Here is a 25,588-nt window from a genome sequence, read left to right on the forward strand (position 1 = left end):
GGGAAGTCTGATATTGCATATGATAGTTGTTTTCTCTGTTCTGTGTTATAAATGAACATCATGTGGAACCTGACCCTAATGAAGTTCTCTAACTCAGCTACTCCCTGGTCTGTGTCTGATGAGCTCAGTCAGGTTACTACCTTTCATCTAGGTGGTGGCTCAGAAAGTTTTTTTCTGCCAGCCACATTTAACAGAGATACAAGAGTTCTTCTTGCCAGAAGGCTGCTCTGTGGAATTGTTCCTTCGCATACATCGTGAACTCTCCCTTGGAAAGATACTGGCGCAGCAAGACAACTGGTGAGGCAAAAAAAGAACCACCAGGGACAGGCATGTGAGTCCAGCTAATCTAATAGTTTTAAGGAGTTCCTGGGCAAGCAGTTTCTGAGGAGGACATTGCCAGCAGAAGTGTCATCTTAAGCACTGCCACCTTTGAAAACCTTCTTTGATCGTGTTGTCCTCTCTGTCCCCATCCCATTTCATTTATCAACACAGCTTATTGAAAACCAGTCTCCTTTTGCTATCTCGTGTCTCATTTATTCTTCAACACACTGTTTTCCCGGCTTCTGCTCACATCACACCACTGAAAGTCCTCTGGCTAAAGGGACAAGCAAATTTTTTTAAAGGTCTTTAGTGGTCTGTTTAAGCTTTTAATTTTTTTATTTTTATTAAAAAAACACAGGTAAGTATTGGGTTGGCCAAAAAGTTCATTTGGGTTTTTCTGCAGGATGTTACGGAAAACCCAAACGAACTTTTTGGCCAACCCAATAGTTTAAAATTCAAATAGTTCTACTGAGATGTCTATGAAAGAGAGTAGTCTTCCCATCAGCACCCCTGCCCTATCCCCTGATTGTCACTCCCCAAGGGCAATCACTTTAAGTATTTTTGCATTATTTTCTACCCAAAGGCAACCACTTTAAGTATTTTAGCATTATTTTCTAATATTTGCCTCCATATTTAAATACTAGGCTTATATTACCACGTCTTGATTTTTCAGTTTCTGATACTGTCTATTGACTTCCTACTGTGGAAAATGAGAATTTAGCTCTTTCACATCATCTGTCCACATACACACTTCTGTTCCCCTCATCTTTTCAGGATAGTTATTTCCCAACTTTTGGTTAATCAATATTCTAAGTTTATGTTATTTGCTAGGTAAGTATCATTCACCTCTGAACCATCGTGCACGGGTATGTTTCCATTCTTACACCATTTTGTCCCCTTCATTTTTGTTTGTGTCTTTTCCTATGAACCTATCACTAATTCATCCTCCAAATCTCTAACACCACTGTAACATTTCTCAGTGTGGATAGGGTAAACACATCAGATTCTTTTTTGTTTGAAATCTTTCCTGGATTGATTGGACTTGTTCTTGACCTGTTCTAGGTTGGGCACTGCTTTTAGTTTGCCAGAGCTGCCATAAAAATGTACCACAGACTGGGTGGCTTAAACAACAGATGTTTTACTTTCTTACAGTACAGGAGGCCAGAAGTCCAAGATCAAGGTGTTGGCAGGGCTGGTTTCTTCTGAGGCCTCTCTCCTTGACTTGTAAACGGCCATCCTCTCCCTTGGTCTTCACATGGTCTTCCCTCTGTGTCTACGTCCAGATTTCCTTTTCTTATAAGGATACCCAGTCATATTGGATTAGTGCCCACCCTAATGACCTCATTTAAACTTACCTCTTTAAAGATGTCGTCTCCAAGTACAGTCATATTCTGAAGTCCAGGTGGTTAGGACAATTTCAACATATGACTTTTGCGGGAGCACAGCTCAACACATGACAGGCACGTTGGTTGTTCTCTACACCTGGGGCATAGCTCTTGCCCTGAGATTTCTCTTTGCCTTCACCCTGGTCCTTTCTTATATCCCTCTTCTGTTTCCTGGATCCACAGCTGCTGCGTTCATGGTTTACTTCCCTGTTTGGTGGAGCATATCCTTCCATGGTTTCCCAAGGATTAATGGGATGTAAATTTTTTGAGGCTTTTGCATGTCTGAAATGGGTTTATTTTATTCTTGCACTGCACTGATAGTTTGATAGAATGTACAATTGTAGGTAAGCACTTTAAAATGCATTTATTCATTGTTTTCCATAGTTCATTGTTGCTCTTTGAAGCCTTGTGCTATTCTGATTCCAGAACTTTTATTTGTGACCTGTAATTTTTCTTTCTGCAAGCTTTAGGATCTTTGTTTCAGGTGTCCTGAAAGTTCATGATATGACTTAGTGTGGGTATTTTTTAAATTCGTAATGCTAGATACTAAGTGAGGTCTTCCAGTCTGGCAGGCTATGTGCATCAGTTCTGGGAAATTTTCTTTTCACTTTATCTTCTCTATTTTCTTTTTGGGGAACTTCTATTAGTTGACTATTGGATTTTCTGAAATGTACCTCTAAGTTAATTAAATTTTTTCTTTTATTTTCCATTTTTAACCTTTCCTTTCTTCTTTTTTTTAAATCACAAGAATTTTCTCAGCTTTATTTCCACCCTTCTGTTGATTGTTTAGGTTTTCTTCTACATATTATATACATATTTTTCTGCTATATGTGTTTTTCTTAATAAATTTATTTATTTATTTATTTTTGGCTGCCTTGGGTCTTTGTTGCTGCACGCGGGCTTTCTCTAGTTGCGGGGAGCGGGGGCTCTTCTTCGTTGTGGTGCGCGGGCTTCTCATTATGGTGGCCTCTCTTGTTGCTGAGCATGGGCTTTAGGGCACGTGGGCTTCAGTAGTTGCGGCGTGTGGGCTCAGTAGTTGTGGTGCACGGGCTTAGTTGCTCCTCAGCATGTGGGATCTTCCCGGACCACAGCTCGAACCCATGTCTCCTGAATTGGCAGGTGGATTCTTAACCACTGCGCCACCAGGGAAGTCCCCTGCTATATGTTTTTAATCTCCAAGAGCTAGCTCTTCTTTTCTGAATAGTTTTTCTCCCCAGGCACTTCATTCTTTTATTTTTTTAAATGAATGCATTATCTTTTCTCTCTCTAAAGTTATCAGTTTTTAAGTTTCTTCTGTTCCCTGTGTCAGCTGTTTTTGTTTTCTCCTGTTTGTTGATGCCTTTCTCTCCTGTTAGATGTGATCTTGAAATATCTGGTGATCTTTGCCTGTCATTTAGTACATAAGATTGAGGCACTCAGAGCTGATGGAAGTGTATGGTAGACTTGAAATAAGGTGGTCAGGCACCTTGACTTTTTTGTTTAGTTTCCCCTTGCTGCACACAATTAGGTTTTATTTTTCTCCATTCTAAGAGTTAATATCTATGAAATTTTTATTGTTCTCTCTCTCTCTCTCTGTCTACCATTCATCATCCCTCCCATTCTCTTGTGAGTTCTTAATCTTTAGGAGTCTTATCTTCTTGGTAGGGTTTGAGTAAAGAGTAGAGATACAGGCATGAGTTCAATCTAGCCAGTGTAATGAGACTTTGCCATTAAATTGGTTTTGGGTTTAACCTCAGTCTGGTAAGCTTGATTTTTATGCCTCGTATCTCAGGACTGTAGGCCATTCAGGGCCCTAAGTCATGATTTGGACCCACAAAATCAACTACAAACACTCCTGCTATGGAGGTAGGCCCTATCTAGATCCTGTCTGAACCACATTTCTAATGTAATTCTAACAACTGCCCCAGAATTATGTCCTAAAACAAGCTCATTAATGTTATTCCCCTCTTGGAAACCTTTGATGGCTTACGGCCTTCAGAATCCATTTCCAACTCCTTGTCAGGGCCCTGTGTGATCTGCCTCCCAGCTGACTTTTCAAAGCTTCTGCTGTGTTCCACTCCATTCTTCAGTGTGCCAGCCGTTTCTTGACCACAACATTGTACATGTTTATGCCACGGTATCTTTGTCTTTCAGGTTGTTCCCTTGGCTATAATGGCTCTCCTACAGCCTCTGTGAACAAATCATTCTTGAAGCCCCCTCTCCTCAGTAAAGTCTTCTCTCCCAGCCCTACCCCCCTACTGAATTATGCTCTTTTTCTACAAGGTACCTTGTATCACTATTTAGCATTTATTTCATTTATATCTCCTGTTATGTGAAACACAGGTTCTAAGAATGGTCTCAGATTCCCTCAACCTCCTCCTCCTCCCTGAAGGTGCCATCTGCCACCTGGACCACACTCCCTGGTCTTGCCTTTGCCAGCAAACCTAATTAGCACTCTCTAAGCTCACTAGAGCCCAAGTTAAACTCTGGGCCTCCATACCAAGCCCTCTCCATTCTCAGCCATCCCTCCATGTTAGAGTTGGAGGAAATGCTACATATCAGGCCACAACTCTGGCTTTCTGAGCTGCCAGAGAAGGGTGAGATGATGAACAGAAGTGTAGAGGAGTTGGCTCCCATGGAAGGAGCCTTGATTAATGAGACGTGTAAGACAGGAGGAAGCCTGGCAGGCAAATTCCCGCTTCTCTCTCCCTTCTGTGGATTACTCTCAGGCATGGTTTTTCCTTTCAAGCCTCCCAAAGAAAGTCCAGCCTGCTGAGTGAACACATATACCAAACAACTGTGTGGCTTTTTGTCTCATTGTGAAGCCTGTTCCTCACCCTCACAACTCTGTTCTTACATACCCCAAATAAAATACCAGCATTTTAATCCTTGCCTCAGGCTCTGCTTTCTAGAGGACATCAGCAAGACAAATGTAACACATTTAAAATTCATAAATGTAGGGACTTCCCTGGTGGCACAGTGGTTAAGAATCCACCTGCCAATGCAGGGGACACGGGTTCTTCCTGGTTCAGGAAGATCCCACGTGCCATGGACAACTAACCCCATGCGCCACAACTACTGAGCCTGCACTCTAGAGCCTGCGAGCCACAACTACTGAAGCCCATGCACCGAAAGCCCTTGCTCCACAACAAGAGAAGCCACTGCAATGAGAAGCATGCACACTGCAACAAAAAGTAGCACCTGCTCGCCACAACTAGAGAAAGCCTGTGCGCAGCAATGAAGACCCAATGCAGCCAAAAATAAATAACTAAAATTTAAAAATAATAAAATTCATATATTTATTATTTGTTAATAAATCTGGCAGTCATAGCTGTTAATTTTTCAACCACGCATATGAGACCAAGAAGTACCAGAGCTCTTCCACTGACTTGACATTGAGATCCTACAAATATTTATACCTTTTAGGAATACAGAGACGTCAAGTAACAGTTTATCAAGAAGTACAGATTTCATTTGGGGGGTTATTTTCACATGACACAGGAATGGTTCCAGTTGCTCACATGGTTCCAGTTGCTCACCAGCACTTATATTGTCAGTTTTTTCATTTCTTTGAGCTGTTCTAATACAGATGTAGTGTTGTCTCATGATTTTTAAAACAGCTTTAGAGATATAATTGACATCTGTTACACTGTACAACTGTTAAAGTGAACAGGTTGATAAATTTGACATGTATACATCCATGAGATCATTACCACAATTAAGATAGAATACATCTATTGATATTACCCCAAAGTTTCCTAGTGCCCCTTTGTAATTCTCCTTTTCCACCCTAGGCCCCCTACCCAAGCCACCGGTGATTTGCTTTGTCACTATAAATTAGTTTTATATAAATGGAGTCATACAGTGTACACTATTTTTAGGTCTGGCTTTTTTCAGCATGACTATTTTGAGATTTATCCATGTTATTTTATGTAGCAATAGTTGATTTCCTTTTTACTGCCAACTTGTATTCCACTGTATGGATATATAGTTTGTCAATTCACTTGATGAACATTTGGGTTGTTTCCAGCTTTTGGTGGTCACAGACAAGCCACTGAACTGGGACAACTTTTTTTTCTACGTCTATTTTTTTTTTTGCGGTACGTGGGCCTCTCACTGTTGTGGCCTCTCCCGTTGCGGAGCACAGGCTCCGGACGCGCAGGCTCAGCGGCCATGGCTCACGGGCCCAGCCGCTCCGCGGCATGTGGGATCTTCCCGGACCGGGGCACGAACCCGCATCCCCTGCATCGGCAGGCGGACTCTCAACCACTGCGCCACCAGGGAAGCCCTCTACGTCTATTTTTTAATTGACTTTACTGAGGCATAATTTTATAAAATGTACTCTTTAAAAGTACATAATTTGATGAATTTTGACAAATTCATACTCCCTTTTAACTAACACCACATCAAGATATAGAACATTGGCTTCACTGCAAAGGTTCCCTTGGGTGTTCTTTTCAGTCACTGTCTCCCACTTGCCCATTCCTAGCAACCACTAATTTGCGTTCAGTCACTCTAGAATAAATTTGCAATTCCTATAGTTTTATAGAAATGGAATCATACAGTAACATAATTTTAGTTTCTTGCTTTTTTGCTGAGCATGTTTTTAGATACATCCATGTTGCAAGTATTGTTGCAAGTATATTCATTCCTTTTATTACTGAATAGTATTTCATGACATGAATTTACCACAATTTGTTTATCCATTGATGTGTTGTTGGGCATTGGGTTGTTTCCAGTTTGGGACTATTATGAGTCAAGTTGCTATGAACATTCACGTTCAAGCCTTTGTGTGGACACGTTTTCACTTCTGGGTAAATACCAAGGAGTGAAACTGCTGCGTATGGTAAGAATACATTTAATTTCTTAAGAAACTGCCAAACTCTTCTCCAAAGTGGTTATACTATTTTATACTCAGACTAGCAACATGTGAGTGTTCCAGTCCTGCATGTCTGACAACACTTGGTATTTAAAATTTTTAAGGTATTTTAAATTTTAGTCATCTTACGGATATGTAGTAGTATCTCATTATGTTTTTAATTTGTATTTCCCTGATGACTAATGATGTTGAGCATGTTTTCAAGTTTCTATTGGCTTTTCATATATCTTTTGTGAAGTGTGTTCAAAAATATCTCCTTTTCTTAATTAGGTTGTCTCATAATTTTTGAGTTGGAGTTCTTTCCATAATCTGGACACCAGTCTTCTGTCAGAACAATTTTTTTTTCTTATATATTCCCACTGTGCTCAAGACACAAGGTTCTTTGCTCTTTCTTAAATAGGCTAAGGCCATATCTGTCTCAGCCTTTGAACACTCTTTGTTGCCTGGAATGCTGCTCTTCAAATACACACAGAACTTGCTTCCAGATCTCCTCCAGTCACTGTTCAAATGGCCCTATTTGGTGAGATCTTTCTTAACCATCCTATTTAAAATAGTAATACCCACGGCCTGACATTACCCCATTTCCTCTGGTTTTGTCTTCATAGCATATAACCACCCTATTTGTAATTTACTTTTTTTAAAAAACATCTTTATTGGAGTATAATTGCTTTACAATGGTGTGTTAGTTTCTGCTTTATAACAAAGTGAATCAGATATACATATACATATGTTCCCATATCTCTTCCCTCTTGCATCTCCCTCCCTCCCACCCTCCCGATCCCACCCTTCTAGGTGGTCACAAACCACCAAGCTGATCTCCCTGTGCTATGCGGCTACTTCCCACTAGCTATGTATTTTACGTCTGGTAGTGTATATATGTCCATGCCACTCTCTCACTTTGTCACAGCTTACCCTTCCCCCTCCCCATATCCTCAAGTCCATTCTCTAGTAGGTCTGTGTCTTTATTCCTGTCTTACCCCTAGGTTCTTCATGACTTTTTTTTCCTTAGATTCCATACATATGTGTCAGCATATGTTATTTGTTTTTCTCTTTCTGACTTCACTCTGTATGACAGACTCTAGGTCCATCCACCTCACTACAAATAACTCAATTTCATTTCTTTTTATGGCTGAGTAATATTCCATTGTATATATGTGCGACATCTTCTTTATGCATTCATGTGTCGATAGACACTTAGGTTGCTTCCATGTCCTGGCTATTGTAAATAGAGCTGGAATGAACATATTGGTACATAACTCTTTTTGAATTATGGTTTTCTCAGGGTATATGCCCAGTAGTGGGATTGCTGGGTCGTATGGTCGTTCTATTTGTAGTTTTTTAAGGAACCTCCATATGTTCTCCATAGTGGCTTGTGTCAATTTACATTCCCACCAGTAGTGCAAGAATGTTCCCTTTTCTCCACACCCTCTCCAGCATTTATTGTTTCTAGATTTTTTGATGATGGCCGGTGTGAGATGATATCTCATTGTAGTTTTGCTTTGCATTTCTCTAATGATTATGATGTTGAGCATTCTTTCATGTGTGTGTTGGCAATCTGTATATCTTCTTTGGAAAAGTGTCTATTTAGGTCTTCTGCCCATTTTTGGATTGGGTTGTTTCTTTTTTTGTTATTGAGCTGCATGAGCTGCTTGAAAATTTTGGAGATTAATCCTTTGTCAGTTGCTTCATTTGCAAATATTTTCTGCCATTCTGAGGTTTGTCTTTTGGTCTTGTTTATGGTTCCTTTGCTGTGCAAAAGCTTTGAAGTTTCATTAGGTCCCATTTGTTTATTTTTATTTCCATTTCTCTAGGAGATGGGTGATAAAGGATCTTTCTGTGATTTATGTCATAGAGTGTTCTGCCTATGTTTTCCTCTAAGACTTTGATAGCTTCTGGCCTAACATTTAGGTCTTTAATCCATTTTGAGCTTATTTTTTTGTATGGTGTTAGGGAGTGTTCTAATATCATACTTTTACATGTAGCTGTCCAGTTTTCCCAGCACCACTTATTGAAGAGGCTGTCTCCTCTCCACTGCATATTCTGTTTTTTTGTTTTTTTTTTTGGTACGAGGGCCTCTCACTGTTGTGGCCTCTCGTGTTGTGGAGCACAGGCTCCAGATGCACAGGATCAGCAGCCAGGACTCATGGGCCTAGCTGCTCCATGGCATGTGGGATCTTACTGGACCGGGGCACGAACCCGTGTCGCCTGCATTGGCAGGCGGACTTTCAACCACTGTGCCACCAGGGAAGCCCTCCACTGTATATTCTTGCCTCCTTTATCAAAGATAAGGTGACCATATGTGCGTGGGTTTATCTCTGGGCTTTCTATCCTGTTCCATTGATCTATATTTCTGTTTTTGTGCCAGTACCATACTGTCTTAATAACTGTAGCTATGTAGTATAGTCTGAAATCAGGGAGCCTGATTCCTCCAGCTCCATTTTTCGTTCTCAAGATTGCTTTGGCTATTCGGGGTCTTTTGTGTTTCCATACAAATTGTGAAACTTTTTGTTCTAGTTCTGTGAAAAATGCCAGTGGTAGTTTAATAGGGATTGCATTGAATCTGTAGATTGCTTTGGGTAGTAGAGTCATTTTCACAATGTTGATTCTTCCAATCCAAGAACATGGTATATCTCTCCATCTATTTGTATCATCTTTAATTTCTTTCATCAGTATCATAATTTTCTGCATACAGGTCTTTTGGCTCCTTATGTAGGTTTATTCCTAGATATTTTATTCTTTTTGTTGCAGTGGTAAATGGGAGTGTTTTCTTAATTTCACTTTCAGATTTTTCATCATTAGTGTATAACAATGCCAGAGATTTCTGTGCATTAATTTTGTATCCTGCTACTTCACCAAATTCATAGATTAGCTCTAGTAGTTTTCTGGTAGCATCTTTAGGATTCTCTATGGATAGTATCATGTCATCTGCAAAGAGTGACAGCTTTACTTCTTCTTTTCTGATTTGGATTCCATTTATTTATTTTTCGTCTCTGATTGCTGTGGCTAAAACTTCCAAAGCTATGTTGAATAACAATGGTGAGAGTGGGCAACCTTGTCTTGTTCCTGATCTTAGTGGGAATGGTTTCAGTTTTTCACCATTGTGGATGATGTTGGCTGTGGGTTTGTCATATATGGCCTTTGTTATGTTGAGGCAAGTTCCCTCTATGCCTACTTTCTGCAGGGTTTTTATCATAAGTGTGTGTTGAACTTAGTCAAAAGCTTTCTCTGCATCTATTGAGATGATCATATGGTTTTTCTCCTTCAATTTGTTAATATGGTGTATCACGTTGATTGATTTGTGTATATTGAAGAATCCTTGCATTCCTGGCATCAACCCCACCTGATCATGGTGTATGATCCTTTTAATGTGCTGTTGGATTGTCTTTGCTAGTATCTTGTTGAGGATTTTTGCATCTTTGTTCATCAGTGATATTGGCCTGTAGTTTTCTTTCTTTGTGACATCTTTGTCTGGTTTTGGTATCAGGGTGATGGTGGCCTCGTAGAATGAGTTTGGGAGTGTTCCTCCCTCTGCTATATTTTGGAAGAGTTTGAGAAGGATAGGTGTTAACTCTTCTCTAAGTGTTTGATAGAATTCGCCTGTGAAGACATCTGGTCCTGAGCTTTTGTTTGTTGGAAGAATTTTAATCACAGTTTCAGTTTCAGTGTTTGTGATTGGTCTGTTCATAGTTTTTATTTCTTCCTGGTTCAGTCTCGGCAGGGTGTGCATTTCTAAGAATTTGTCCATTTCTTCCAGGTTGTTCATTTTATTGGCATACAGTTGCTTGTAGTAATCACTCATGATCCTTTGTATTTCTGCAGTGTCAGTTGTTACTTCTCCTTTTTCATTTCTAATTCTATTGATTTGAGTCTTCTCCCTTTTTTTCTTGAAGAGTCTTCCTAATGCTTTATCAATTTTGTTTATCTTCTCAAAGAACCAGCCATTAGTTTTATTGATCTTTGCTATTGTTTCCTTCATTTCTTTTTCATTCATTTCTGATCTGATCTTTATGATTTCTTTCCTTCTGCTAACTTTGGGGTTTTTTTGTTCTTCTTTCTCTAATTAATTTCGGTGCAAGGTTAGGTTGTTTATTTGAGATGTTTCCTGTTTCTTAAGGTAGGATTGTATTGCGATAAACTTCCCTCTTAGAACTGCTTTTGCTGCATCCCATAGGTTTTGGTCGTCGTGTCTCCCTTGTCATTTGTTTCTAGGTATTTTTTGATTTCCTCTTTGATTTCTTCAGTGATCACTTCGTTATTAAGTAGTGTATTGTTTAGCCTCCATGTGTTTGTTTTTTTTACACATCTTTTCCTGTAATTGATATCTAGTCTCATAGCCTTGTGGTCAGAAAAGAAACTTGATATGATTGCAAGTTTCTTAAATTTACCAAGGCTTGATTTGTGACCCAAGATATGATCTCTCCTGGAGAATGTTCCATGAGCAATTGAGAAAAATGTGTATTCTGTTGATTTTGGATGGAGTGTCCTATAAATATCAATTAAGTCCATCTTGTTTAATGTATCATTTAAAGCTTGTGTTTCCTTATTTATTTTCATTTTGGATGATCTGTCCTTTGGTGAAAGTGGGGTGTTAAAGTCCCCTAGTACGAATGTGTTACCGTCGATTTCCCCTTTTATGGCTGTTAGTATTTGCCTTATGTATTGAGGTGCTCCTATGTTGGGTGCATAAATATTTACAATTGTTATATCTTCTTCTTGGATTGATCCCTTGATCATTATGTAGTGTTCTTCTTTGTCTCTTGTAATAGTCTTTATTTTAAAGTGTATTTTGTCTGATATGAGAATTGCTACTCCAGCTTTCTTTTGGTTTCCATTTGCATGGAATATCTTTTTCCATCCCCTTATTTAAGTCTGTATGTGGCTCTAGGTTTGAAGTGGGTCTCTTGTAGACAGCATATATATGGGTCTTGTTTTTGTATCCATTCAGCCAATCTGTGTCTTTTGGTGGGAGCATTTAGTCCATTTACATTTAAGGTAATTATCGATATATATGTTCCTATTCCCATTTTCTTAATTGTTTTGGGTTTGTTATTGGAGGTCTTTTCCTTCTCTTGTGTTTCTTGCCTAGAGTAGTTCCTTTAGCATTTGTTGTAAAGCTGGTTTGGTGGTGCTGAACTCTCTCAGCTTTTGCTTGTCTGTAAAGGTTTTAATTTCTCCATCAAATCTGAATGAGATCCTTGCTGGGTAGAGTAATCTTGGTTGCAGGTTTCTCTCCTTCATCACTTTAAATATGTCCTGCCAGTCCCTTTGGCTTGCAGAGTTTCTGCTGAAAGATCAGCTGTTAACTTTATGGGGATTCCCTTGTGTGTTATTTGTTGTATTTCCCTTGCTGCTTTTAATATGCTTTGTTTGTATTTAATTTTTGACAGTTTGATTAATATGTGTCTTGGCGTATTTCTCCTTGGATTTATCCTGTATGAGACTCTCTGTGCTTCCTGGACTTGATTAACTATTTCCTTTCCCATAGTAGGGAAGTTTTCAACTATAATCTCTTCAAATATTTTCTCAGTCCCTTTCTTTTTCTCTTCTTCTTCTGGAACCCCTATAATTCGAATGTTGGTGTGTTTAATGTTGTCCCAGAGGTCTCTGAGACTGTCCTCAGTTCTTTTCATTCTTTTTTCTTTATTCTGCTCTGCATTAGTTATTTCCCCTATTTTATCTTCCAGGTCACTTATCCATTCTTCTGTCTCAGTTATTCTGCTATTGATCCCATCTAGAGTATTTTTCATTTCATTTATTGTGTTGTTCATCGTTGTTTGTTTCATCTTTAGTTCTTCTAGGTCCTTGTTAAATGTTTCTTTCATTTTGTCTATTCTATTTCCAAGCTTTTGGATCATCTTTATTATCATTATTCTGAATTCTTTTTCAGGTAGACTGCCTATTTCCTCTTCATTTGTTAGGTCTGGTGGGTTTTTATCTTGCTCCTTCATCTGCTGTGTGTTTTTCTGTCTTCTCATTTTGCTTATCTTACTGTGTTTGGGGTCTCCTTTTTAAAGGCTGCAGGTTCGTAGTTCCCGTTGTTTTTGGTATCTGTCCCCAGTGGCTAAGGTTGGTTCAGGTTGTGTAGGCTTCCTGGTGGAGGGGACTAGTGCCTGTGTTCTGGTGGATGAGGCTGGATCTTGTCTCTCTGGTGGGCAGGTCCACGTCTGGTGGTGTGTTTTGGGGTGTCTGTGGACTTATTATGGTTTTAGACAGCCTCTCTGCTAATGGGTGGGGTTGTGTTCCTGTTTTGCTAGTTGTTTGGCATAGGGTGTCCAGCCCTGTAGCTTGCTGGTCGTTGAGTGAAGTTGGGTGCTGGTGTTGAGATGGAGATCTCTGGGATATTTTAACCATTTGATATGTGGAGCTGGGAGGTCTCTTGTTGACTAGTGTCCTGAAGTTGGCTCTCCCACCTTAGAGGCACAGCACTGACTCCTGGCTGCAGCAACAAGAGCCTTTCCTCCACACGGCTCAGAATAAAAGGGAGTAAAAGTAGAGAGAAAGAATTAGTATAAGTAGGAAGAAAGAAAGAGAGAAAGAAAGGAAGGAAGGAAGGAAGGAAGAAAGAAGAAAAGAAGGAAAGAAAGAAAGGAAGGAGGGAGGGAGAGACAGTGGGAGGAAGGAAGGAAGGAAGAAAGGAGGGAAGGAAGGAAAAAAGAAAGAAGGAAGATAAAATAAAATAGAGTAAAATATAATAAAGTTATTAAATTAAAAAATAATTATTAAGAAAAAAATTAAAAAAACAAAATGGACGGATAGAACCTTAGGACAAATGGTGGAAGCAAAGCTATACAGACAATATTTCATACAGAAGCATACACATACACACTCACAAAAAGAGGAGAAGGGGAAAAAATCATAAATCTTGCTCTCAAAGTCCACCTCCTCAATTTGGGATGATTCGTTTTCTAAAGGAGGGAAGGAAGGAAAGAAAGAAAAAGAAAGAAAGAAGATAAAGTAAAATAAAATAGAGTTATTAAAATTAAAATTTTTAAGAAAGAAAAAAAATTTTTTAAAAACGGACGGATAGAACCCTAGGACAAATGGTGGAAGCAAAGCTATACAGGCAAAATCTCACACAGAAGCATACACATACACACTCACAAAAAGAAGAAAAGGGGAAAAAATGGGCTCGCGCCCATCTCTGGAGCTCCTTTAAGCAGCGCTCTTAATCCTCTCTCCTCACGCACCAGGAAACAAAGAGGGAAGAAAAAGTCTCTTGCCTCTTCGGCAGCTCCAGCCCTTTTCCCGGACTCCCTCCCGGCTAGCCGTGGTGCACTAACCCCTTAAGGTTGTGTTCACGCCGCCAACCCCAGTCCTCTCCCTGCGTTCCGACCAAAGCCCGAGCCTCAGCTCGCAGCCCCGCCCACCCCGGCGGGTGAGCAGACAAGCCTCTCGGGCTGGTTGAGTGCCGGTCGGCACCGATCCTCTGTGCGGGAATCCCCCCCTTTGCCCTCCGCACCGCTGTTGCTGCGCTCTCCTCCACGGCGTCGAAGCTCCCCCTCCGCCACCCGCAGTCTCCGCCCGCGAAGGGGCTTCCTAGTGTGTGGAAACCTTTCCGCCTTCACAGCTCCCTCCCACTGGTGCAGGGCCCGTCCCTATCCTTTTCTCTCTGTTTTTTCTTTATTTTCTTTTGCCCTACCCAGGTACATGGTGAGTTTCTTGCCTTGTGGGAGGTCTGAGGTCTTCTGCCAGCGTTCAGTAGGTGTTCTATAGGAGTTATTCCACATGTAGATGTATTTCTGGTGTATCTGTGGGGAGGAAGGTGATCTCCGCGTCTTACTCTTCCACCATCTTCCCCTCTTCCCCTCGTCCTTGGCAGGCGGACTCTTAACTACTGCGCCACCAGGGAAGCCCAAAGGAAGGTTTTTTTTTTTTTTTTGCGGTACGCTGGCCTCTCACTGTTGTGGCCTCTCTCGTTGCGGAGCACAGGCTCCGGATGCACAGGCTCAGCGGCCATGGCTCACAGGCCCAGCCGCTCCGCGGCATGTGGGATCTTCCCGGACCGGGGCACGAACCCGTGTCCCCTGCATCGGCAGGCAGACTCTCAACCGCTATACCACCAGGGAAGCCCCATGTCTCTTTCTTTAGGATAGCTTCCCTGAAGTGGAGTTATTAGGGAAGAGGATATGAATTTTTTAATACCAGAAAGGTGCCATTTTGCACTGGTAATTGGCACAAGTGTGCCAGTCTCAGCAGACTCGCCAACAATGCCTTTTAACTTTTCAACATTTTCACCATTTTGAGTTGTCAGACTACTGGTGAAGTTGAACTGTTTATTAGTTTGCTATGAAGAGTGTTTTGAAAGGGTTTATTTCTGTAACTATTTATAATGTTTTCAACTCTTTGGGAGCCTTTGGGTGAAGAAGAAAAAGTAATGCCATTTCCTGGGAAAGAAGTTAACGTAAGCTCCACAAGCTTTTTCTCAAAAAAAAATTGATCCAATTTAGGAACAATGTTCTTTGTTCCTAAATTAACCAGGTTGCTTCAGAGCCTAAAGGCTCCCCAGCAAAAGCAAGCTGTAATTATAGGGACTTTGGTGCTGGCAGAGAAGGGATGCAGTTTGGTAGGACACCCTTATCTAGCTCCCTAGTCAAGGGTTACATATTAAAGTAAAAAGCCAGCTGTCTCTGGGATAAGGTGAGGGAAGGGGGCTCTGTTACCCAGGCAATCATTGTTGCCATCTCCCCAGTCTTGGGAACAACTAAGGCTGTAACTACAGTGAAATGGTCTTTAATCCCCTATTCCCCTCCCCACCACACACTCAGAAGAACTACGAGAACTGCTCCCAAGCCCTGCACCTTCTTTTTAGAAGGAGCCTCATGGCTCACAGGATATTTCAGGCCTCCTGCTGCCATTCTCATTCTGCTTTTCCCTTGATGACCTTTCCACTTGTCTGCAAACTGCAGTAGTCAATTCCTCTGCTCTGGAACCTGTGCTGGGGTTGCAGCTGCTTCTCTGCTCCTGGCTTTGTTTTGCAGACTGACGTGCCATCTGTACTCCATGTTACAATATTGAGTAAAGCACAGCTCTCTAGGTTGATTGGGTGCAATGAGCAAAGTTTGTATTCATCAAATTTGCCTGTTCTTGTTTTCATATCCTCTGTGCCAGTAGTCTCCCATCGTTCCCTCCAGGTCACCCTTCATCTTTCTCCACTCTTCTCTCTGCCCTGGAGGCTGACTTACCATGTACCCAGCAAGAGGTCCTCCCTTCCCCTTGGCTTCTACTTGGGTTTGGCCAGTGTGTGTGAAGGGGGGAGGCTAGCAGGAGAACGAGGCGAGGGTATTTATTCTTCTGGCCCTTCCCTGCAGGACCCCTAGGCTGGCTTTGGCCCTGAACCTCTCAGGGCGGTCTGCGCTACTCAACTCCTGGGTCAGGCTCTTGTCACCTCTCCCTCCACCTCGCTTCAGGCCTCTGAGCAATAACACACCTCGTTTCCCCTCTACCCATCCACACCTTCATAATTAGGCCCTCTGGTGATCTATATCTGTAAAATCAGCTCGAGTTATCCTAATTTGAGTGCTGATACCATCTCCCTTTTGCTAAATTTCTTAAAAGGTTAAGTTAGGTTAGATTAGAAACATTTCTATAGAGCTGAATCATTGTTCTAGGATTTCTGAACATCCTGCCAAGGACCTATTAGTCCACTTTCTTTCCCCTTGAAATAATTTGCTGTTATTTCCTCTCATTCGTCTAAGTTATGAGTTCTCAGTGGGAGACCAGGGCACTGACCTGAGGCTAGGTTATTGGGAGCCCCGATGAGAGATCAGGGGAGATGATGTTCTTTCCAGGACATTTTCCTTCTCTTTCGGAGGCTTCTAAAACACTATGAGTCTTGATTGTCTACCTTCCATTTCTTTATTTTTTTAAACATCTTTATTGGAGTATAATTGCTTTACAATGGTGTGTTAGCTTCTGCTTTATAACAAAGTGAATCAGTTATACATATACATATGTTCCCGTATCTCTTCCCTCTTGCATCTCCCTCCCTCCCACCCTCCCTACCCCACCCCTCTAGGTGGTCACAAAGCACAGAGCTGATCTCCCTGTGCTATGCGGCTGCTTCCCACTAGCTATCTATTTTACGTTTGGTAGTGTATATATGTCCGTGCCACTCTCTCACTTTGTCACAGCTTACCCTTCCCCCTCCCCATACCCTCAAGTGCATTCTCTAGTAGGTCTGTGTCTTTATTCCCATCTTACCCCTAGGTTCTTCATGACCTTTTTTCCCCCCCTTAGATTCCATATATATGTGTTAGCATACGGTATTTGTTTTTCTCTTTCTGACTTACTTCACTCTGTATGACGGACTCTAGGTCCATCCACCTCACTACAAATAACTCAATTTCGTTTCTTTGTATGGCTGAGTAATATTCCATTGTATATATGTGCCACATCTTCTTTATCCATTCATCCGATGATGGACACTTAGGTTGCTTCCATCTCTTGGCTATTGTAGATAGAGCTGCAATGAACATTTTGGTACATGACTCTTGAAGAACACTTGCCTAATAGACCAGCTCAGTCCAGAAATGGGCCAATGAAATGGAAGGTAGAGTCATGTACCTTCCATTTCATTGGCCCATTTCTGGACTGAGCTGGTCTATTAGGCAAGTGTTCTTCATAAATGCAAGCATGGGATTTCACTGACATGCTGCTCTCAAGTCCCACAACTCTGGGAATAACAGTGATTCCAAAAATATAATTATCTATTATAATATATAATATATATAACAATATATTATATTATATATATAAATATTATATATATTAATAATAATATATTATATTATAATCAGGCTCCTATAGGCAATAGAAAAATAAAATAATTTATCCAGTTACTTGTAACTGTTTAATTAACTGTAATAAGTTAACAGTTACTTGTTAAGTAGGTAACAAATTAACAGTGATATAAGTGCTTAATGAGAAGTGCAAAGGCTTCAAAGAGGGAGCAGATACAAGATCCATCTGGTTGGGAGGGGTCAGAAGTCTTGATGGAGAAGGTAGCACTAAACTGGATCTTGACGAAAGAACAGAGCCTTAGTCACGTATTGGAATTTGGTCAAGTATGGTCTGACCGCTGGTGATAGGGGCGTAATGAGGCTTGTAGGTGACTCTTGCATCCCGGCAGACAGAGCTGGTTCTCCTGGAATACAGTGCTTTACACTACTTAATAATTCACTTGTCAGACAGCTGCCTGTTGGGGTCAGCACGTGGTACTGAAAAAGCAAAATGTTCAGGCCTTCAAGTCAGAGCTGCCAAGGCTTGGGTCCCACCCTGCCATGTTCTATGGGGTTGTGGGAAGGATATTGCAGACTTGTGGGCTTCGGTTTCCCATTTGTAAAATGGAAACAATATCAACCTTAGCTCTTAGGTTGCTGCCAATATCAAATAGTACAGCATAGGAAAAGTGCTTTCTCACAGTACCAGGCATCTAACATCTCAGTGAATAACGGCTGTCTCTCCTTCCTTGTATGTACCTGCATAGTGCCGAGGTAGATAGTAAAACCAAATAAGACTCACTGCTGGTGGCAAAGTAAAACTCTGGACAACAGTTTGGCAGCTCCTCAAAATGTTAAAATAGAGTTACCATATGACCCAGCAATTCCACTCCTAGGTATATACCAAAGGAATTGAAAACAGGTGTTGAAACAACCACTTGTACAGAATGTTCATAGCAGCACTATTCACAATAGCCAAAAGGTGGAAACAATTTGGTCGTCCATCAATGGATGACTGGATGAACAAATGTGGTCTATCCATACCATGCAACATTATTCAGCCATGAAAAGCAATGAAGAACTGATACTAGGACATGGGTCAACTTTGAGAACAAAAGTGAAAGAGGCTGAACGTAAAAGTTCACATATTACGTGTTTCCATTTAAATGAAACATCAAGAATAGGTAAATCCATAGAGACAGAAAGCAGGTTAGTGGTTGCCAGGGGCTCGGGAGCGGTGGAAATAGGGAGTGACTACCTACTGACTAACAGTTCTCCTTTTGGGGTAAAGAAAATGCTTTGGAACTAGATAGAGGTGGTAGTTACACAACATTGTGAATGTACTAAATGCCACTGAATTATACACATTTAAATGGTTAATTAAAAATAAAATAATAGAATAAAATAACACACCTGCCTTACCTTTAGGAGTTCACAATCTTAGCTGGGTCTCTTTAGACTCTTAAGAGTTGGCTGAGGGAACTTCCCTGGTGGTCCAGTGGTTAAGAATCCACCTTCCAATGCAGGGGACAAGGGTTCGATCCCTGGTCAGGGAACTAAGATCCCACATGCCGTGGGGCAACTAAGTCTGCGCCACAACTACTGAGCCTGTGCACCACAGCTGGAGAGAAGCCAGTGCGCTGCAACAAAAGATTCCACGTGCTGCAACTAAGACCCGATGCAGCCAAAAATAAATAAATATTAAAAAAAAAAAAAGAGTTGGCTGAGGCACATTTGCATCAACATGGATGGACCTAGAGATTATCATGCTAAGTGAAGTCAGAAAGAGAATGACAAACACCATATGATATCACTTATATGTGGAATCTAAAATATGACACAAATGAACTCATCTACAAAACAGAAACAGACTCACAGACGTAGAGAACAGACTTGTGGTTGCTAAGGGGGAGGGGGAGTGGGGGAGGGATGGATTGGGAGTTTGGGATGGTCAGATGCAAACTATTATATATAGGATGGATAAACAACAAGGTCCTAATGTATAGTACAGGGAACTATATACAATATTGTGATAAACCATAATGGAAAAAAATCTGGAAAAGAATGTACATATATGTATAACTGAATCACTTTGCTGCACAGCAGAACTTAACACATTGTAAATCAAGTATAGTTCAATAAAATAAATTAAAAGAAGAAGTTGGCTGAGGCAGAGACAGGTAGATTCCCAAGCCTCAGTTTCATCATCTGCATGCAGGGCCAAGAGTCTGGAATGTGCTGAGACTTCCAGACTTCATTTCTTACACAGAGAATTACCCATAATTCCTCTATCCAGAGACAAATGCTGCCAATGTTTGGTGTAACTGTTCAGACTTTTCTCTCTGCATGCTTGTGTGTATAAATTATTTTTGTTATATTTTTCCAAAAACGAATGAAAACATACTGTTTTATAACCTTTATAGCTTGGTGCTATATTTTGACAATTATTTTTCAGGTCAATAAATCCTCCTCATTATTCATGGCTATGAGGAAGGTTGAAAAGCCTGAATGTAAACCAAGGACATTGGGTGTTGAGGAAGCCACAGAAGCTGGTGAGAATACAGGAAAGAGAGGGCAGGGACAGATCAAGGACCTCTGGCCTCTCAGCTTGACTGTTAGGTTTCTGACTAGTTATTATTAGATAGACTCATTAGGGATACTCAGCTGTACTTTGGAGCCTTCTATTCTCTTTTGAGTCTTACTTCAAGTTTTGCTTAACATTTAAAAAAATATTAAAATGTACTGAAAACAATGTAACACACCCATGGCTCACCACCCTGCCTTCACATTAGTTAAATCCTTGTGGCCTTTTTGCGTGCTGAAGATCTGGAGCCTCTGCAGTCTCCGTCACCAGCCCTGGATTCCAGCTGCCAGGATGGCACCTTTGGGGTGGTCATGATCTGTCTCTCCAAGTCTGGTCTCTCTCCAATGTCTTCCTAGATGCTCTTGCCAGAAATCTGGCTGTCATCTCTGACCACTTCTTCATCCTCAGATCATCAACTCCTGCCATTTCTACCCCCAAAATGCACCTCCAAGTGGGCCAGGTCACACCCATGGCCCAACTCTGGTCCAAGTCACTGCTTTCTAGCAGGACCAACTGAGCAGCGACACCTTTGAGCAAATAAGAAAAAGGTGCCTTTTCCTTTGGTCAGACTCAGCTCTGTGCCAGGGCTCATGGATTTTAGTTCCCACTAGCCTTCTTGGGCGAGGTGCTCTTTTACAATGAGCAGCCTGCATATCTGTATCTGGAGGCCCTTCTTTTGCCTGGACTGCTGTGCTAGCCTCTGGGGGCAGGGGGATATATGCTTCCATTCCTGGCTCTTCCAATCTATTTTCCACATGTAGCCAGAGTAATAGACACACACCACACACCCCACCCCTACCTCTGGTTATGTTACTCCCCAGCTAAAAGCATAGCAATGGCCTCCTGGTATTCTTGGAATAGAGTCCAAACTTCCTAACCTGGATGATAGGCCCTGCATGGCCAGGTCCCTGCTGCCCTCATCCAGCTGTGAAGCACCTTGTGTGCTGAGCCAGGGGACTTGGACTCTGGTCTGTGATGACAGAGCACAGGGTGAGGGGCAAATTCGCCAGGGTCATAGCAGCTGTGTGGAGGGGCTGAGGGTGGACATCAGAGAGCACCAAGGTGCTGGGTGAACTGCCATGGTGTGGGGTATAGGCCATCCACAAAGGCAAGGACTCCTGAGCTGTTCCAGACCCTGCGTACCCCTCCAGGTTAATTCCCCAGTGATCAGAGAGTGCAGAATGGACTCCCTGCTCCATCATAGCCCAGCTACTTGAGCCTGGGATTTATGATGAACAAATATCCAGGAGCTGGCCAATGAGGTGCCATCCAGGACCTGGTCCCTGGAAGTGGAGCGTGCCCTTGCAGTCTCTCCTGGATGCCAGCTGGAGGCTGGGGGCAGTGGCTGCCCTGGACACTCAAGGCTCTTGTGGTAGCAGGTGAGAGGCCATGGGTGGAAGGACAGTGTTCTTAGGTGTGGCCTGGAGCTCTGGACCCTCCTCTGGCTCTCAAGGCTGGTCTATTTTTGGTGTTTGGCTCTTCTGCCACCTCAACAGCCTGAAAATTTGCAAACAAGTGGGAAGAAGCCTTTGTTGAAACTTGTACTTGGAAACACAGGACTACTGCAGTGTACGGTCCCTGGGAGAGGGACACATGCTTGGCTGCTGCATGGTGCCACCCCAATGTATGGAGAAGCTGAGAGCCAGGGAAAGGGGAACGAGGGAGAGGGGAGGGTACTTCATAACCAGAGATTTGTATATGTTATTAAGTCCTCTAAACAACTTCAGAAGGCAGGTTCTTGGAGAAGATTATGTAACATGCCCAAGGTCATGCATGGAGACAGGACCAAATGCAGACCTTTCTGCTGACTCTACACCTTCTCCCAGTGATTGTGGCCTATTTCCTCTTGGGTAGAAGCAGGACACATCCTTGAGCAGGGTCATCCCCGGTTCTGGGGGGTGGGAGGATAAGCCACTCACATGGCTTCTTCTCTCTCTCCCAGGGCTGCCAGGAAGTCATACAGGGACTCCTACCTCTCTCTTGAACTTTGAGATCCAGACACAGAAGTCTTCCATGGCTCATCAAATCCACAAATACCAGGAAAATTATCGCAAATGGGTCGTGGGCTTGTTCTCCAAGGTGATGACCGAGCACCTTCCCACAACCTTCCACCACATCCTAAAGCTGCCCCGAACCCTTGTGCTCTTGCTTGCAGGGGCCCCTTGCCCTATTCCTGGTCTCTGGCTCCTGGGTCCTGACCTTCGTGGCCAGCCTTGCCCTCCTTGCTGCCCTGAGGTTTCCTGCCAAATACCACTGGATCCAGTTTGAGGTCATGTCTTTGCACAGACATGTCTGACATCACCAAATCCTACTTCAGTGAGAGTGGCTCCTGCTTCTGGGTGGTTGAGTCTGAGGGGCAGGTCGTGGGCATGGTGGGAGCACCACCTGTTAAGAAGGCCACCCTGTGGAATGAGCAGTTGCAGCTGCTTCACCTACGTGTGGCCCTGGAGCACCGTGGTCAGGGGATAAGTAAAAGCCCTGGTCAGGACTGTCCGAGTCTGCGTGGCACCAGGGTTACAGCAAAGTGGTCCTCAGCACCAGCACACTGCAGTACTCTGCCCTGGCCCTTTACCAGCGCCTCGGCTTCTGGAAGATGGGCTAGTTTTTCTTCTCCACAAGCTATAGGCTAGTTGCTGTCTCTGCAATTCAATTTATCTACCGTCTCCCCTCTGCTCAGGTCTCTCAGGCACTGGAGCAAGGAGGGGGCCCTATGATCTGTGTCATTGTGGATTAGTTAGGAGGGATCGGCTCTGCTGCAGTAATAAGCAAATCCTGAAGTCTCACTGCGACGACACAGTAAAAGCTTACTGCTTGTTCACATTGGAACCCGATGGCCTTGGTGGTGGGGTGGCTCTGCTCCATTCAGTTTTTGGGGTTGCTACTGTTTCATTTATCTAGTGCCACAAGAATGTTGCATAAAAAACCACCACAAAATAATGATAAACATTTTTTTAGCTCATGAGTCTGTGGGTCAGCAGCTTAGGCTGAGCTCAGCTGGGCCGCCCCTTAGATCTCCAGGTGTCATGCCCTGCCTCTTCAGTGAGAGGAAATGCGAAGTCATGTGGAAAGGGCGTGGAGAAGGAGTGTGAGAAGAATCCACGTGAGAAGGATCAGGGCCAATGATGCCATCAGTCTGCTATGGCCCCAAGGTCGCTGCTGAAGGGCAAGAAGGCAGCCAGGGACAGAGTGTGGGATTTGACATGGACTAGGCCTAGAAGTGGCACAACCCCACATCCCACTGGCCAGGGCCAGGTCATGATTTAAATCAAGCTTCTGTTGCCTCTTGAGTTGTGTCTACTAAAGGCTAATGGCCCCGAAGGAAACTGGAATGAGGCTAGGAGGTAGCTCTGGACCCAAGGCACCTGTGTCTGCTGAGAGTCTCTGGGCCCACCTGATGGCTACCCTAACCAGACACTGCCTGACACCAAGTCAACAAAGGGCTCTCACCATGTTATGCTGCATTTCTTTTCCTTGACTGGTACTTTTAGATTGAAGTTCCCCACACACCTCAGGGAGACACTGCATAGCTCCCTGCACCTCTACAGATGGGAAATAACCCTCTGCTGCTTGCTTTACTATGAGTCAATCAGAAGTTATTTTCTATAAAAACACATACAAAAAGGGACTTACTCTTGCCTAGAATTAAGATAATACCATTGTAACAAACGTCCCTGTGGGCAAGGCCACTGTGGAGAAAGTATTGCTCCTGAACCATTAATAATCTTAGTCATCATTCTACCCAAGACTCTTCAGAAGGTTACTACTTCTAAATTACACATGGACAACAAGATAAGTTTTATTAAACCAGACTCATAAAAGTAAGAATTGTGCTCCTCCAGGCTGATAAAATATAATTCCAAGGCTCTGAGGAAAATATTCTTATGTCAGTTCCAAGGAACTTTTCTCCCCAAGAGTTGATTGGTCAATTTCTGTGGAAGAAAAGAAAGGCAGGAAAGAAGTTAGATACTCTTGCCACTAGAGGCAGACAGCCACTCTTCACCCCAGACATGTTGCTGAAGAGACCAGTGTTGTTCTCCCCAAATCTTATCTTCCCCAGCTACAGAAACGATGGTAATTATACAAAAAATACTTCCTGAAGTGTTTAGGGAAGATGATCTGTAGTCTATTATAGTCTATACAGAAATATAATATTAATATAATCCTAATAGACTAATCCACCTATCAGTTCACAAACACACAAGCACAATAAGAGGCCTGGCCTTGTGATGCTGACACACCAGACAGGTCATGTAGTGCCTGGGGCGTCCCCACTTGAGGGAGCCCAGCCTGAGCCACGGTATGCGCTCCAGAAGCAGCTCTCCAATCCCACATCGGTCTGGTATGAACTCGTCTCTTGGTTTCTGACTTTCAGAGTCCTCTGGGGGTGAAGTGAGGGGGCTGGGAAAGAAATGAGAACACTGAAGGATCTGGACCTTCAGGCATAGTAGCCCATCTGCTTTCTCAAGGAATTAATTGGTAGCAAGTCCCCTGGACTGTAAGGTTCTAAAACTTGCAGTACCCCTGATTCTACTGGGGCTGTGGGCAGGAAATGGTAGTGGCTTCAAGGCTCTGAGTACCCAAACTGCCAACTTGTATGCTACACTTGGACATTTTCCAATTTATTTAAAAAGTTCTAGTGGTGTATGATTCACCCATAAGGGGCATAAAACTATCATTTGGGACTCTGGATGAAAACTCATCAGTTCTGAAAGATGTGGGCATTTCCAGCATGGCGTCTAAACTGACAACCAAGTATGAAATTTGGTTTCATTCCAAATGTATGCCTGGAAGGTGCCTTATTTATTTATTTATTAAACAATTTTAAAACATTAAAACAATTTTTTTTTGGCCGTGCCGTGAGGCATGTGGGATCTTAGTTCTCTGGCCAGGGATCAAACCTGTGCCCCCTGCAGTGGAAGCACTGAGTCTTAACCACTGGACCATCACGAAAGTCCCTGGAAGATGCCTTTTTTAGATTTGCCTTTCTAGATTTTCAGATTTGAAGTCTAGTTACAGGTGCTTTTATCTTCTAAATTTTAGTAGTGGTATAATGCGTTATGAGCTTAAGTTCACTCTCCAAATGTGGTTAATTCAAACAGGTCAGATGTGTTTTTCTCAATTTCTCTTTCCCCTGATAAACCTCATCAATCCTGCTCTAGGACTGACTGACCTTTTTATATAGCTGGGCTCGCAGCCGGTACGACTTATATTCCAATCTCCTCTTCTCCTCTTCTCTCTTTTTCTGTACTTCTGGAAGCTGTTCATAAATCCTTAGAAATGGCACCGATGGAAAGACAGAAAGCAGTGAGGCCACCTGACCACAGAGGCACACGATCACTCCTCCCCACATCTCCCTAAGCTCTACTGCTCTCCAGGCACTCAGTCCCTCAGACAGGCTGTGGGCCTGTTGTGTGTCCAGCTTCCTGTTAGACACTTGGACACAAAGAACCCTGGCCTGGAGTGCTCATGATCTGAAAAGGGATACAGATAAAAATATAATAAAATCCTGCTAATAGTGGTTACTTATGGGAAAGAAGTGGAATAAGGGGTGGAGATGAACTTCTTTTCACTCTATATGGAAAAATGTATGGTTTCAATATAAGATAATGATTTTGTATTACTACCATATTTTTAAGCATGAAAAATAATGCAAAAGAAAATACAATAATCGTCATATCTACAAAATGCTACATAGGAAAAGAAACAAAACTTATTCTGATTG

General features: G+C 42.5%; 2 protein-coding genes across 3 annotated transcripts in view; one reads left to right on the forward strand and one right to left on the reverse strand.

The window, feature by feature from the left end:
- The first annotated feature begins 21,766 nt into the window (after positions 1-21,766).
- Positions 21,767-22,719, forward strand: NAT8 (N-acetyltransferase 8 (putative)). Its single transcript, XM_060309647.1, is given in 5 exon segments — positions 21,767-22,020; positions 22,022-22,140; positions 22,142-22,337; positions 22,339-22,358; positions 22,360-22,719. Coding segments are annotated over 5 exon segments (717 nt in total). The 5' UTR covers positions 21,767-21,879; the 3' UTR covers positions 22,601-22,719.
- Positions 22,720-23,637: 918 nt separating this feature from the next.
- Positions 23,638-25,588, reverse strand: part of ALMS1 (ALMS1 centrosome and basal body associated protein) — a 228,570-nt gene continuing 226,619 nt past the window's right edge. For both annotated transcript variants that reach the window (XM_060309646.1, XM_030877577.2), the window contains 2 exons: positions 25,037-25,136; positions 23,638-23,795 (listed from right to left, as the gene is read on the reverse strand). In XM_060309646.1, coding sequence (XP_060165629.1) covers positions 23,751-23,795; positions 25,037-25,136 — 145 coding nt within the window. In that variant the 3' untranslated portion in view covers positions 23,638-23,750. The remainder of the gene's footprint in view (positions 23,796-25,036; positions 25,137-25,588) is intronic.

Source organism: Globicephala melas, chromosome 12 (genome assembly GCF_963455315.2).
Source record: "Globicephala melas chromosome 12, mGloMel1.2, whole genome shotgun sequence".
Classification (NCBI taxonomy): Eukaryota; Metazoa; Chordata; class Mammalia; order Artiodactyla; family Delphinidae; genus Globicephala; species Globicephala melas.